The following is a 15,538-nucleotide window of genomic DNA, read 5'->3' as shown; positions in this document are numbered from 1 at the left end:
TTCCTGATGCCGAACTCATCAGTAAATTCAGGGTGGTGTGATCTTGGACAGTCATCTTGAGTTTTAATTTGGTTCTTGAATATGCAGAATAAATATAATGATGGTCACCTACTTTGAAAGCATTGTAAAAAGTCTGGAAAAATACCAGATAGGTTTTATTGAGCTTCACATGCATGTTTAGGACAGGAGAAATACTGTAGCTGTGTAAAGAATGTTTTGTGCCTATACATTTTCTTCATCTGCTCTAACGTTGATGTTTTTGAACTCTTACTCTGTTTGTTTTCCTTACTGAGCTTTCAGTTTGATATAGAAAATTTTGAATACATCATAAATGTGGGTCCTTGGTAATACGAGGTGTTGGTTTGACTAGAAGGATGCTCCCCGGTTACTCCCTCTCTCCCTCTCGTTATTCTGTCCCGCTTTTTCTCCTTGAGTGCCTGGTTTTCATTTTGGGTAATGTACATTTTCTGTTAAACATCTCATTGAGCGGCGTTCTCTGCCAAGCTGAAGATGTTTTGGTTTTTTTTCCACAGACTTAAAGCCAAATGGCCTAGAAAATAAAGTGCTGCTGACTTCCTCTACTGAATTCAGTACAGCAATTCCAAGTGCCTTTTTTTTTTCCCCTCCCTACTCCAAACAAATTTAAAAATACCATGTAAGTCGAATCCTAATTAAAAAAAATTATCAGGAGATCTAGTATTCTTGGAGAATAAATTGTGCTTAATTGTATTGTGAAGTAAAGTGGCTTAATAGTGGTGTTTGGCTGTTTGTATGTGGCTCAGATTTATTCTGTAATTGTTAAGATGTAGTACTATATAGCACATAAAACAAGGTATCTGTCTCACCTTACTAACATGTTCAGGATGGCTTTGTGCAACACTGGCCCATTACATTTTTAAACTGAAAGTTTGTATTAACGATTAAACAAGTGCTGCTTTTACATCAGGCAATATCTTGTGTGGTCATGCAACTGGTAGAACTTTCTTCTGTTGCATGAAAAATGAAATGGTCTTCATGAGGCTAGATGATTGGGAAGACTAAGATTACACTTGTTAGTGTTTGCCATTTCCTTTGTGCATACCTGATTTCATCTCTTTATCTTCATGTAATCAGCAGCTATATCCATTTCCAGGATCTAATTGAACGTAATGAAGAAAGAGGTTGGGCTGTTAAGCTTCCCCATTCTCTGCTCTTTGTGCTGCTCACGGTGCTAAAAAGAGATGAGTTAACATAAACCTGAGTAGGCTGTTTAACCTTCTTTCTCTTCTGGAAATGTAGATGCAATAACATTTGCAGCTGAAAAGGCTCATTCGCAGTTTCTAATGTTTAAGGATGCAAATGAAGCATTTTGTCTTTTCTGTCGCCTGGAGGTGTTAAGTGAGGAAACAGAAAGAGGTTTCTAGGATTAGTTCCACAGTTTTCTTTTATCATGTAAAAATCAAGGGTGGTTTCAATGCCAGGAAGTGAAGAAAAGCAATATGGAAACCATCCAGGGAAAATTCGTTTGCTTCTCCCTAAATTTTCTGGGTATTTGTTACTACTGATGTAGTCGAATACTCAAACTTTTTTTGCAGCAGAAGCAGAGCTAAGTTCCTGTGCATTGGGTGGTGGGTGTGTGTGTGTGTGTAGGGGGAATGTTTTATAAGTGATGAAGGAATTCATCATTGACAATGATGTGTCATACAAACTACTGTATGTTCAAGTTTCATAGTTTGTATTTGAGAAATGCTTCTAAAAACATGGATAACTCAGTATTGCATTTGGGTCCTGAGCAAAACCGTAAAATATATAGACCATATGAAGCTTTAAACTGCACATGGTGAAATTATCAAGTGAAACTTCAGCTTGATGGTCAGATCCAAAGCGAAAACTTCTAAGTTTAGAGCCCCAGAGGTGGTACTCGTTATTCAGTGTTTTGTAGCATTGAGTCCTTGGAAAAACCTGCTTCTGTGCTTTTCACTTGCAAAGATACGATCTAGAAGCTGAATAGTAATTTTTTTTTTTCCCCCACTTAAGAATATAATAGACACTATGAAATATTTGGTTAATGAGACTTTTTATTTCAAACATGCAAGCACATTTACCTTTGTACATGTAATCTATGATAGTACGAGCTCACAAATGGTAACTTGTGAAGGAAGGCATCTGCAGATTACAAAGTCAGAACTGTGAGAATCAGGCTAAACTTACCATTTCTGTGGAATTAAAGAGGAGGTGACTTGAAAGTTTGTTTAAAAACTATTTTCTATGCAGCATTTGTCCTTAAGTTGGTGCTGACCATCTAAATTTTTTTTCTGGCAGCTCCCTGGTACTTAGGCAGGAGGTCATGGACTTTTGAGAGGTGCACGCTTTTTTTGGGACAGTGAAGTTAAGTAACCTTAGATTGTGTTTATACTGGTTCAGCAGCTGTGCCTTTAGTGTAAGCTGAGCTTGAGAGTAGTCTGACAGATTGATCTCTCCTTGCCTCTAATATTTAATATACGTATACTACATTTTGAAAAACCAATATGCTTATCTCTAAATGATATAGAGATGTATGTTATTTCTGCATTTTATTCCTAGCCTGCTTTAGATGAGGCATATTTTGAGCCTGAATGAGACTGTTTTTATTTGGTCCTTCAGGAGTTTGTCTGGTCATACTCATAACTGATTAATCTATTTTCATGGCTCTGCATAGTTTAAACTATAGTTTGGAGACCAGTGCGAACAGATTCACACCAGGATTAAATACAACGGACAGTATTTCTTAGAATAATGGCTTAAAGGGAGCTTGTTAACACATCTCCCTCCCCATGGCAAAGGTTGAAACTGATATCTGTGTTCATTTTTTTCCAAATAAATTAGTGTGTTCCAGTTTTCAGATTTTTGGTATTGCTGCCCAGCAATCATCTTTTTTCTTAAGGCAGTGATTGTGAAAATGCTTTAATTTCTTTGAATTCAGTTCTAAGTGAGACAGACTTCCTGCAGCTGTGTTTAATTTCAGGAAAGGCTTTTTTTATTTGGTAGCTTTTCCTTTTCTAAAGAAATATTTCCAATGTATCACTTGCTTTTACAGTATATACTCCTGTTAGAGGCAGTGAGTACAGATATTGAAAATGGCACAATATAGTGTCACAGGTGGTAACATAGCTTGTGTGGTGGGTTTGGCCTCTTAATGTGGTGTGTTTTGGAGCCAAGTGACAGTAAGTTTTTTATTTCAAAGTGGAACTTGACACAAGTAATGAGGTATGGCAGGCTAGGCGGCACAGTTCTTCACCACCACCTCCTTCGTCTTGCAAGTTGCGCTGGGCCCTGTCATTTCCCCAATCACCAATTAACTTTTTCCTTCTGAGGCTAACTGCTATCACGGTTACCTGCCTGCTGCTTATGCAAGTCAAGGTGATTGTAACACTCCATCTCTTTCCCAAACCCTCAAACAAAAGGCAGACCTCCAAAAATAACTACAGTAGCCAAAGGCGGGTCTAGTCAGAGAAAAGTAGGATGCTACAGTGCTTCCCCCTGTAGCTTATTTATCTATGTGCTTATATCACCTATTGTATTCACTTAAGAGGTGCTGTGCTGTTTTGTCCAAGGCCTGCACAGAAGGCTGTAGTTTACTTTTCTTCAGCATGGCTTATTTTTTAAAATACTTGCTCTTATGAAGGATACTGCTGTACCTGTGAATGCTGTCTTTTCTCTTGTGTGTGTATGTAAATGTGTGCATGTTCTTAAGGTCTTTTGGCTTTAAAAGTTCTGCTTATTTCATTCTAAACAAGATTGAAGGGACAGTTCAGTTATTTGTTCTGCTTGGTTATTTTCTGGGTTGTTTAAAACTTTCTGGATCTCCCTTTTGCTGCCAGCTCTGCTTTTCAGCCCTGCATTTAGCTGGTGTGACTTAGAGGCTTTTTAGTCCAGCTAGCTATTCTGGTCATCCTTGAGCTGTGCTGTCTTGCTGCTCTCCTTTGCATGTGGCTGCGCGCAGCTGCACGTACAGGTCTGTTTCCTTCTGGTGAGCTGTCAGCTGTATATGGGAGACTGTATTTGTGGAAGATTCCAGTTTTTCTGGGATTCTGCTACTGTTTGTGATTACCAGACTACTTAAGCCTCATCCTTTCGGCATTGGACCTGCCTTCTTGACTGGCTGTATGTGAAGAGAGCAGAAAAATTAAGGGGGTCACTCCACAGCACAACAGTGGAAGAATTAATCGGCTGCATCCAAGTATTTCATGGAAACCTTTTCCGCATCTCCTTGTGAAGAAAACGAGAGGGTTGAGATAAAACCATGTTGATAAACAGATCTGTGATAACAGTTTCTACTGCAGTTCTTATCTGTAGACCTTCCTTCATAATCTCTTTCACCACTAAATTCTTAAGTGTAGTAAATTGTTACGCACACTTGCTAATCTCGCTGTTACCTGTCTGTTATGTTGCAACAGAATTTTGCTTCTGTTTGTCTTCTGCACCTAAGTTGTTCTGCTACTTGACAGCTTGTGCCGAGGAGCTCATTCAAGCACTGGCTTTGATGCTTCAAATTTCAGCCATTCTGTGATTCAAACAGTGCTCTTCAGAGAACCAACAACATGCTTTATTTTGAAACAAATCTTAAACCAGTAATTCGACACAAAAGCAGACTGATATGACAACATGCAGTACCCCCCCACTTGAGAGTTTGAGTGTGTGCCTTCTCCCAAAAGAATGTTCTCATTCCTTGTTGTGTGCTCCAGCAGCTTATGTGGGCCTTCTTCGAATACCCATTAAGCTTCTCTGTTTAGTTAGTTTTAACTCACAAAAGCAGTGGAAAGCACTTCTAACAAAGCAACAAGGCCATCATCTGCCATGTTGGTCAGCTAGGTCATCTGAGGAGTGACAGAGCCTGCCTTAGAGAATAGATAGGACTATGGAAAGGTATGTGCAGGCGAAGGTGGTAGAATGGGAAAAAGTAACCAGATTGGCTCGGTTACTTCTCTGGAGACTCCTGACAAACTGCAGCTCTGAGCCTACCCAGCCAGCAGTGTTGGGGTTAAACTCTTTTCTCCTAAGTGAATTACTGTTAGCATCTACCAGTAAGTAGCACCCTGACTTTGGGTGATTGTGAAAACACCATATGTAAGTCTGACAACACACGATTTAGTGCCTGCATGCAACTGACTGATCATTTGGGTTCTCCCATGAATTTCATGAGCTTGTTTAAAACCAGCTCTGCTTACATAGGAAAGTTTGTTTTCAATAAGGTAGAGCAGGTACAATTGCACCTGAGATCTCTGCATCCTCTCAGTCATTTATTCATCAGGGGTGGGAAACATTTTCTACAATAGCCATTTCAGGTAGCAGAGAACGAACAAGCACAAAGCCTGCATTATAGCTGTTGCTTCTGTGTGGTAAGATAATTATAGGGGCTCTTGCACCTGGAAGCAGCTGGGCACTTGGAGTGTGTTTTGCCGCATTAGTGTGCTGTGAGTGGAGGAATCCCCTTACAAAATGATCCTGACAGAAGAAACACAAGATTCTTAAAGCTGTGTTTTTGTACGTGGCATACCTCCTTTTTGGTTGGAGCTGCTCCTGTTAAGCTGGTGTTACGTGCAGATTCAAATACCTTGGCTTGAATGAGGACACCAAGAAGTGTGTTTAATTGTCCATAACTAACGTGGTAAAGAATAGAGGAAAAGTTTTAATATCACTTGTTTTGTCTAAAGCTGGGTTGGAACTGTTCAGTCAGTCATTTCCTGCAGCGCTGGGAGGCCTGGCAGTGAGTTGGCTGGTTTGCCACATATTCATAAGCCCACAGAAGAGTATATGTTGCCAAGGGAGCTAGTGTGTATGAAAGTTTATTATTCATTTTTCCTTCCTTCATGCTCTTTCTTTAGTTCTGCTGTCACTTAGGCTGAATCCACTGCTGACTGCATAATACGGTAATTGTAAATCTCTGAGTTCATAATTTCCAGGAGGAGAGGCAAAAGAATTTAATCTTCTAAGATCGGTCACTTCAAACAAGAGTTTGTGAGATGGATGGGTCCTTTCCAAGCATCGGAAATATGGTTGTTTATACTAGCATAGATGTGTTTGGCCCACTCTTTTCCCAGAGCAGTCAGGTGTGGTTGGCAGAATGTGAAGGTCTTGGGTGATGTGACTTAATTTTTTTTAGGAAGATTTGCAAGAGTTGTTTAGTAGTGTCTTAAGCTGACAAAGGTTTTGGTGAGCTTAGGTAAAGTTAGTTGGAAGACATGTCGAGAGAATGCATACCTTTTCTGCGTGAGAGTTAGGCATAGTGGCTGGAAACGAGTGGATCCCCTTGGTTTGTAAGTTATTTTTGATTTATGGATGTTGCACTATGCCAAGTTACCTTGGTTTCAGATGTCTTGTGATACTGCATTGAGTTAAACTCAGATTGTTTTGTTTCAGATTTTGTTGTTGGGAAATAACTAGATGCTCCAATTAAGTAACCGTATCAGGGAAGAGCTGATGAAACTAAGCTGCTGCTTGTTCACAGTTGGAGAGCCGTTCTGTGTAAGGTACAAAGGTTCAGAGCAGTTAAAGCCAAGAGGTGCATGTGTAGACAAGTGCAGTTGTAAATTTTGGATGTTAAAAGCATACATTTAAAAAAACCAAACCCAAAATGACAAAGATACAGGCTGTACTAGGTGATGTTTGCATTAGAGTAATGTGAGTCTGCTGCAGATCATCTAGTACTTAATTTTTAATAAGTAGTATTGGTTGTATCCATGGGGAGTATTACAGCTCTACAAGATTCATGTAACAAATACAGCAGATTCACTTCTTGAAAGCCCCTGGGGTGTTTCTTCTCTAGTGGCTAATGAATCTTTTCTGAATGGTGTTCATTTCTTATCCTACTGCCTACTTGGAGTGGAGTGGGGAGTGAACAGAGCACTTAGGGAAGTCTATGCCACAAGTCAATGAGAGGAGACAGTAAGTCAAGCAAGAAGTCCCCTACATGCCTTTCACTGGCTATGCTATGAGCATAATTCCTATCCTCTCTTGTGACCTTTAGTTTGAATGAAGGTTTTCTTATTTTCTGACAGAAGAAGGCCAGAGGAGGATGAGAAATAGTGTAAGAGTAGCATATTAGACTGCAAACTGAAGTCTTGGATGGTCTGTCAGGGCAGCAGAAGTTTTGGACCCGCTATTCTGAGCTCTGGATATCCCAGATTTTTGATGTTTGACTTTGAGAGTGGGGAGGGGAAGTAATACATGGTAAAGTTTGAAGTGCAAATGCCAATGTAATGGCAAAAACTGTAGGAACAAGGTGTTTAGGTGTGATACAAGATGAATGGCATAATCTCCAGGTGCCAGGTATGTAAGTGAACCCTTTCCACAAAGCTTTTTGAGATTGGAATACAGTCTGACAGAGGGGAACTCTACCCTACTTCCAAGTGTATGCAGGTACCTATTTAAAGCTCTCCTCTAAAGAGACAATGAAGTATCACTTTTCAGGTTGTAACTTCTTCTTGTTCCTGAAATGGTCAGCTTCAGACTTAGTCACTATGGTTTCAAGTATCAACTCCTTGCTTCTTGTTCCCTTTCTTCTTAAAGTGAATTCCTTCAGCATTCAGATCCTTTAGCACTGTAATATTAATAGAGGTGCACCCTTGTGTTGGTTTTCCTATCTCCTCCCTCCTTGCAGTCTTCCCAACTTTGTGCCTTTAAGACAACTATTCATTAAATCAGTATTACTGTATTGCTGAGCTAATAAGCCTACTGTAGTAGGGAAGAAGTAGGCTGAGATAAAAACCCAGATGGTTCATTGTGAGTTGAAGCTAGCAAGCCTTTGATATACCTGAACTGATGCTCTGCGTTTGGTTTGGGTGTCTTTGCACTAAGCTTCCTAGTGTGTCTGAAATGCTTACCTGATCTTTTCTCTGTTATATCTGTAGCACCCTGTTGGCTAGGATGATGGGAAGTTGTCTATGCAGAGCTTCTGCTATTACACTCTTCCTGCTAGGAAGCTGCTCACAGTGAAAACAGTGACTCCCAAACATGTTGGGAGCTCTCAGATCTTACAAGGTCGTGAATAGGATATTGTTCCCCAACTTCAAAGATGTATTTTTTCTATGTCTGTTCTGTGATCATGTACTACTACCACATAAACATGCAAAGCATCAGGAAATCACTTTTTATTGTCAGTGACTATAACTATCTGGCAAGCCTACTATGTGCAGTATGAGTGTATGTGAGAAAGACATTAATATTAAGACACAAATTCTGATAGAAGAAATTAATTGTTTGCCATTGCATTAGTGTTGGTATTAAGTAAACTGCCCATTGGCTGGGAACAAGCTGTTTTTAAACATTTTACAAATGTCTTGGAATTGGGCAAAAAAGCCCCGCTTAATGAAACAGTTGGAAAAAATTGTGCAAGGTTAGTATGCTTGTTCATATGATGGGTTTTTGCCTGTGGTTTAAAAGATGTTAAGTTGCCTGAAACATTCATGTACTCACTGATACATAGTAACATTCAGTGAAACAGTTCGGTTAGAGTTGCCTTTTGCTGAGTGTAGTACTGACGCTGGAGAGGTTTGAAAAAATGGCTGTGTACCTGATCATTAAAGTCTGTTGCTGTCATAGAGAAAGAGGAGGAGGAAAAACGCAGTTCAGTGTTCCACCTACTTATTAAAGTATTAAAGTTGAAGTATAAAAGTTCTATGTTGAAGTGTTTCCATATTAGTATTGGAAAAGAGAGTTGCCTGAAAGAATTGCGGAGACATTGTTTCACTTTCTACCTTATTTTCAAGATCTTTCAGTCTTGAAGTCCGAGTAAGAGATTGCACTTTCATTTTGATATTTTGTCAAGGTTTTGTTTTTAGGAATGCATCAGAGAATTTTAAACTGCATTACAGCTTAGGCAGCATGTCTTTGTAAATCACTCCTGGCTGCTTTAATGATGAGTTAACTAGCCTCTGTTTTCTGACGGGATGTTTCTAACTTTCAAGGTGGAATACTTACACTTGCAGCTATTTTTCTTCAGCCTGGCTTTGATTTATACAAATGCTAATTATAGGGGCTTTGAATCTGTGTGTATACATAGTTTCACAAGGTCATACACATTTTTAATGAACTGGCTGTAATATTGCTTACGTATTGCTAGCTTGTTACGTTGACAGATCACTGTCTTCTAAACATTTCATTAATGAGTTCAAAAAGAGGAAAAAAAATAGCAGTACTTGTGTATAGCTGAGTTTTAGTTTTGTCTCCTAAATCTTACCTCCATTGTCTTTGCAGGCATCAGAAGGTGTCACCTTCATTGGACCTGACACACATGCCATTCAAGCTATGGGAGACAAGATTGAAAGCAAATTGTTAGCCAAGAATGCAAAGGTCAATACAATCCCTGGCTTTGATGGAGTAGTCAAGGTGAGAAATCATTTAATTACTGTCTGCCCACTGTAGGAACAGTGTTGAAATCGAAGTACACTATTGAAGGTCTGATGCAGAATGTAATTACAATTTCAACTTCTTTTTCAGTAAGATGTAATTAAAAATGGGGTACAGGTTTTTTACTAGCAAGAGAGTTTTGGAGAAGAAAAGAAAGTCCTTCATAATAAATGATGTATTAAGGACTGTTTCTGTGAAATCTCTAAAAATGTTTTGCTTTAAATTCAACATGAGGACAGGTAAATGTGTAAAGTATCAGCTGTGGCTTCGAGCAGCTGCACATCTCTACATTTCTCAGTTTGTATTGTTGATCAGGATTTTGACAGCCTAAATTAACAGTGAAGTTTGTTATATTGTATGAAGTTTCCATTTTATGGTCTGTGCTGATCATGTAGATTTCAGTGTGTTCCAAAACTTGGGGTGAGGGTGGGGAGAAGTTGGTGGCTCTTTGTTGAAATCTGCAGCTCGTGTTCTTCCTGAGGTTTTAGAAGGAATGATTTTCAATAGTTTTCCAAAGATATTTTGTTGTTTCTTCATATTTTTAAGGTGAAATAAAGTATGTCTTGTTTGTTTTTTTTTTCTGCTATAGTGGTTAAGGATTGGGCTCTTAAAAGCTTTGCCATGTGCCTTTATGTATTGTCTGTGTTAATGTAGGTAAATAAGCTTTTTTTCCTTTTCTTTTACCTTTGTTGTATGCACCTAAAACTGGTGTATTATAAACAGTTGACCTCCTGGATTGAAAATTTTTATGCTTGACACCTCAAGTTAGACTTTGTTTTAAAAATAAAATTTAAGTAAAACTTGGAGTTGCATGTTTGTTTCAACAGCACTTTAATGTAGTGAAAGGAAAGCTTTTCAGGTTTTATTTATGACAATTGATATTGACCTCTGGTTACATAAATCTTATTTACATGATGAAATAGGAAATTCAAGATAATTGGGAACAACTGAATATATTGATGGAATACAGACTGTATTTTAAGGAGTAACATACACCAGGGTGATGGTTTTCAGCATTGTGTCAGCTAAGTTGTATTTTAAACTCTGTTAGGAGGGAAGAAACCCCAAATCAAACTAAATGGGAAAGGCAAATAGAGTGCAAAGGGGCTAAGCCTCCATAGAATCATTTGTTCTGATGAGGATGCCTGGAGAACTTAGCTAGTAAGAGACAGAAAAACCAGAGACTCCATAGACATTGCCAATGTTGTTTCCAACAGAAACAGGAGATGAAAATACTAGGTTAACCAGTGCTTTGGTTTCCACTTCTAGGAAATAAAACTTCTATTAATTGGTATTCTCATCCTTGCTGTGGATCTAAATGTGTGCCTGTGTTTGTTCTCTGATCTCCTTCCTGTGATAATGTCTTTTGCTTGATGAATACCTAAGTAATTAAGTCATACAGGATGCCTGATCTTTGGTTAGAGCTTGATGTGCTATTTTGCCGATGCAGACTAAGATAGGAAGGCCAAAGCTGTATGATAGCAGGTACAATCAGAAGAGCAACACACAATGGGTTGAAGACTATGTAGGATTTCTGCCATTCTGTGGGAAACCTGTTTGGTCACAGAGCTATGAAGCTTTCAAAATCTGAGGGGTCTTTGTGTTGAGAAATGAAATTTTTCAAGGTCCTAGGAAGAAATTAAATGTCTGCTTGATATTTGAGTTGATTACAGGTGGCTTCATCTTTATAATGGAGTCTTAAAGCTGGAAGAAAACTGCATTCATGCCTCTGACAATGTCAGAAGTTAAGAAAGATCAGTTGCACATATTCTTTGTGGATGAATAGTTAAAGTGGGCATAGAGTAACAACTTCTAGTGCTTCATTATCCAACTCAGGGCTGCACTGAAAATCTTTGTTACTTGAAGAGTTGTCTTTATACAGCACTTCTTAAATAGTCCTAGAGACATATAGGTCCTTCATGAATAAAGGGTGTTTTAGCCCTGTTATTTGTATTGCTTAGTACTTACACATAGTAGACGCTGGAGTTGCTAAGCTTTTGTAATAACATATTGGAGAAGCTGCATGCAGGAAAATTCCCAGTGAGTAGAAATAAAATTAGAAATTTAAGAGAAGGAAGCCCTTGAACAGTACACTTAAGGACCTGAAAGGGTTGGAGAGGCCAGTGCTCGGCATAAGACACAACTAACTGTTCTCATATTGGAGAATACTAGCAAATATGAAAATGAGAATGGAAAGATATGGAGTGAGAGTGGAGAGGGTAGTTGGTTTGACGAAGAATCATTTTCTCTTCCTCCCTCGTTCAATTTGAGTTGACTGGGGTAAGAGTTGTTCCATCTGCACAGGCATGAAACCCGAGTGTGGTCCTGTCAGCTAGAGAGCCAACAAAAGCATTCAAATGTAGCCAATTTCAAAATCTGTAACTACAATTAGCTTCCTAAAACCTGATTGGTAGAGATAGTGGTGAATAGTCTTAATCAAAAGAATTGATGTTAATCCACATGAGCAAGGGCTATACTAAATTTATTGCTGAGAAGATGTAATGTCTGTAAATAAGTAAAGAGGAATGAGTGACAATATGAAAATGAAGGCTGAGTAATGAGTACAAGGAGATGTCGTGGTGAAAAACTGGCAAAGGAGTGGCAAGGGAAGAAAGATTTTTATGTTGTTTCGCCATGTATGGCCAGTTTGGTTTCATGACTGGTAGAACACAGCTGGATATAGATCCAGAAGATTAATGTCTCTGGGTGTCTATTTAATTTCAGTGATGTCAATAGACACATTGGGAGTTTTCAGCAAGGCTATGAATTTACTGTATTAAAGTTTTGGGTATCTGGCTGTGTTTTTGCGTTGGGGTATTGACGTTGATACTAAATGATCACTGCATTAGTGGAGAGGCTGTTGAAGTCTAGGCATGAACTGGAGGTTCTCTAAGCCCAATACCCTCAGCCATGAAAACTGTTATGTAGTTCTTTTATAATTAATACAATGTTTTACAGCTCCATGAGTCTCTTAAAAAGCTTTATTCTGGCATTCCTCTACATCAGAATAGGTTTGCTTTTTTGTCTCCACCTGCTGGTACCTGTCAGAGGGGCATGTACATGAATTAGGTTAGAAATGCTTATGCTAAATGAGTATTTTATGTCTTAATCAGCCGTTTATAAAAACACTATGACATCATTTTATAACTCTTATGATTTTTATAAACTTCTACCATTACTTGAGCATTTTTATTTGTACAATAAAAGGTGGTGCTAAAATTATATATTTCTTTACAATCTCCAGTTTATTTTGGGAAAATGGTAGTGTAGCTCATGTGTTTTTGGAGGAAACAGCAGTAAATAATTGATGACTTTTGCTTTTAAAAAAAAAAAATTAAAATGCTTTTAGTACCAGTGTGACTTTGTATATTTTGCACATACGGACTTGTGTGTTATGCAGTGTCACAGCATTCAGTTTTTTGCCCCCCTCCCCCATAGCAAATGTTCTTTGCACTATAAATCTAAAATAACTGTCTGAACTTTGTCCTCAAACTATTTATGTAATATGCACTGCAAGTAAAAGTCACGGTACAGAAACATACTTTCTTAGGGAAAAAGATCAAAAGACTTACCAGAGATTTCAGTGCCAATTGTTTATTCATTTTTTTTGTTTATTAGCTTTCCCTTTAAAGCAGGGCATATTTTTGTTTTGCATTTCAGAAATGCTCTTTGAAGGCTAAAGAATTTGTGTGCATTAATTTATTTTTTGTTTTTTAGAGTTTTGGGTTCTAATATCTTAGAACTGTAAAAACCAGATGTTGAAACAGTGTAAATTAATAACTAAACTGGGCAGATGACTTCGGTCTGTTCAAGCCAGAACTGAGACAATTAGTGCTGCTGATACGATGCTGCTTATTACTCGAAATTGTATGCGTGTATAAAAATACAGTGGCAGTGAAAAGTTCCCCGATAATGATTTGCAGCTTGTCTTCCTGTGGACTGCAGTGTCTCAGTTAGCCACTTGTTTGCAGGTAACTAAGTGAGAAAAAAAATTACCCTGTTTGCTTCCTGCCTCTTAATTCTATTTTGCAAATATATGAGTAAATTTGCAAAAGAAAAGAAATGTAAAAGTTTCCTTCTCGAGTATAATCGTGTCTCTTCATCAGTCATCACTCTTCCTGCATTTTGTTCAAGAGGCTCTAATTGTCTGCATTTGGCAGGTTTAACACTTCCTGACAGAGAGGCTATTAAGGGGAAGTATTCTCGCATAACTGTCACAGGCAGGAACAAAGAACCTTCAAACTCAATGTGTGGAAACCACTAACATTCTTAAATGACCCTTTTCATGCATTTTATCCTTTAAGCTAAAATTTGGAGAGTGCAGGGTCATGGAAAGCAGCAAGGTGTAATAAAACAGTAACCCCAGATTATTTTTTTCTTTTTTTTTTTTTGGGTGGAGGTTTTTTCCTAGATTTATCTCTTGACTTAAAAACAATTGTTATTTGGAAAAATCTCATTAACAGATGTGACTGGAGTAAAAAGACTTAAAACTGATGTTGATTTCAGGACTGCTTTGAACTTAACAAGCACCGATTTGTGGAGCAGACTAGCTAATGAAAGGAAATTAAATTTTCTGACAACTTCCCCTGCCAGCCCCCTTATTCTTCATGGGGCTGTTACTAGGTACTGAAGACTTTTAAAGAGGATTTTGTTTTATTATCGGACATAAATGAACCAGGTATGAACATTTCTTATGTATTTTTTTTTAATGTTCTGACCTGGGTGCTTTTAAAACAGATTGCCTTGAAAGCTTTAAAAATATCAGGTTTCAGTTTAATGTTCATAAGTCAGCCCCTATCGTTTCAGACACACTTAGCAGCTGGTGGTTTCCAGACATTGCTGCCTTCCATACAAATTTTTTAATACATGTCATGGAATAGTATAAATATTAACAAATTTGGATGGAAGCTTCAAACTTAACCTGCATCACTGTAATTAACCCTTTTTCTTCCTAGTATTGTATAGTGGAAATGCACTGTTATCAGTAGAAGAAGCCAGAATTAAAGAGAAGTGATTTGCCTATTAAAAAGTAAGCAGTTCAAGTACTTTGGATTTTATTCTCTGGGTTTCCTTCTACTTTTTTCTGTACCAGGCTGTAGTAGTATGAGTCAGCTGAAGCAAGAGGTGATACCAACCAAAGGATTTTTCTAATTCTCATATGCTAGTAATGTGTGGGCTCTTAAACAGAAACAATTATGTGAATCTTGTCATTTCGGATACAGCTTAAAATGATGCATTTAAGGTTTAGAATGAAAAACTTACAAAAGTGAAGTGCTTGTGTTCTCTCCTCAGTAGACAAAACCCATTCGTCTTTACAGAAGTTCTGCAAGGTTTTCTTTCGGGACCTGAATCACTCCCTAACAATAGAGAATCAACTCCCCCTACTGACAGCAAGCAGGAAAACACAAGAAATACCTGTGAGGACAGAAGCAAACTGGCAATGGACAAACTTTAACGATCTGATTTATGGTCCATTATTGATTGTAAACTTCTAAATTCTAGCATTAAATTCTTACAACTGCAGAAAATCATTTTGCTATCCTGGTTGTGTTTCCTGTCAGCTGATTCCTTGTTGCTTTGAGTTTCTCAGTATACTAATGATGAGGTAGAATTTACATTCCACTTATGGTATTAATTTTACATTCCTTTGGCTGAAAAGGGTCAGAAGGTTGTAAAATCAAACATTAAATGAATCAGAGGAGACAGTAGTGCAATATATGACTGCCCTCAGGACATAGTGCAATGGCTGATGGGATTAACGTTGGGTCTCATTTCCTGCTTTTACAGGATGCAGATGAAGCTGTCAGAATTGCAAGGGAAATTGGTAAGTTCTTAAATTAGCTATGGTGGGATTTGTGTGCCTCTCAGCAGACATGGTTGACTAAATTGAATGTGTAATAAGTAATCCCTATAGAACAAATAATGCTTTAATAGTTTTTAAGTTCCCTGTTGCCTATAGGGCTGGAAGAATCCAGGCATTAATGCCCTGTCTCTTAAATCATCACATTTTAACATTACAAACTGGACTTTACAGAACAAGTGCAGCTATGATTTTGTGGAATGTGTGTAATATGGACTAATTAGTAGCTTGCTAAAGGAGATACTTCAAAGTGTATCTGTAATTGGACATGATAGTTAGAAGTTAGGCACAGTGCATTTATCTTTATGTGGA

At 38.1% G+C, this 15,538-nt stretch overlaps 1 protein-coding gene across 4 annotated transcripts in view; it reads left to right on the top strand.

The window, feature by feature from the left end:
- PCCA (propionyl-CoA carboxylase subunit alpha) overlaps positions 1-15,538 on the top strand; it is a 290,674-nt gene that overhangs the window by 61,931 nt on the left and 213,205 nt on the right. For 3 of the 4 annotated variants that reach the window (XM_061472832.1, XM_061472831.1, XM_061472834.1), the window contains 2 exons: positions 9,214-9,345; positions 15,154-15,190. In XM_061472832.1, coding sequence (XP_061328816.1) covers positions 9,214-9,345; positions 15,154-15,190 — 169 coding nt within the window. The remainder of the gene's footprint in view (positions 1-9,213; positions 9,346-15,153; positions 15,191-15,538) is intronic. The other variant, XM_061472833.1, reaches the window with a different exon arrangement.

Source organism: Pezoporus flaviventris, unplaced genomic scaffold (assembly GCF_033815535.1).
Source record: "Pezoporus flaviventris isolate CSIRO_AGI_PZ_B2104156 unplaced genomic scaffold, CSIRO_AGI_Pfla_v1 ptg000072l, whole genome shotgun sequence".
Classification (NCBI taxonomy): Eukaryota; Metazoa; Chordata; class Aves; order Psittaciformes; family Psittacidae; genus Pezoporus; species Pezoporus flaviventris.
The sequence above is the reverse complement of the archived record's forward strand: the minus strand, read 5'-3'. Positions and strand labels throughout refer to the sequence as shown.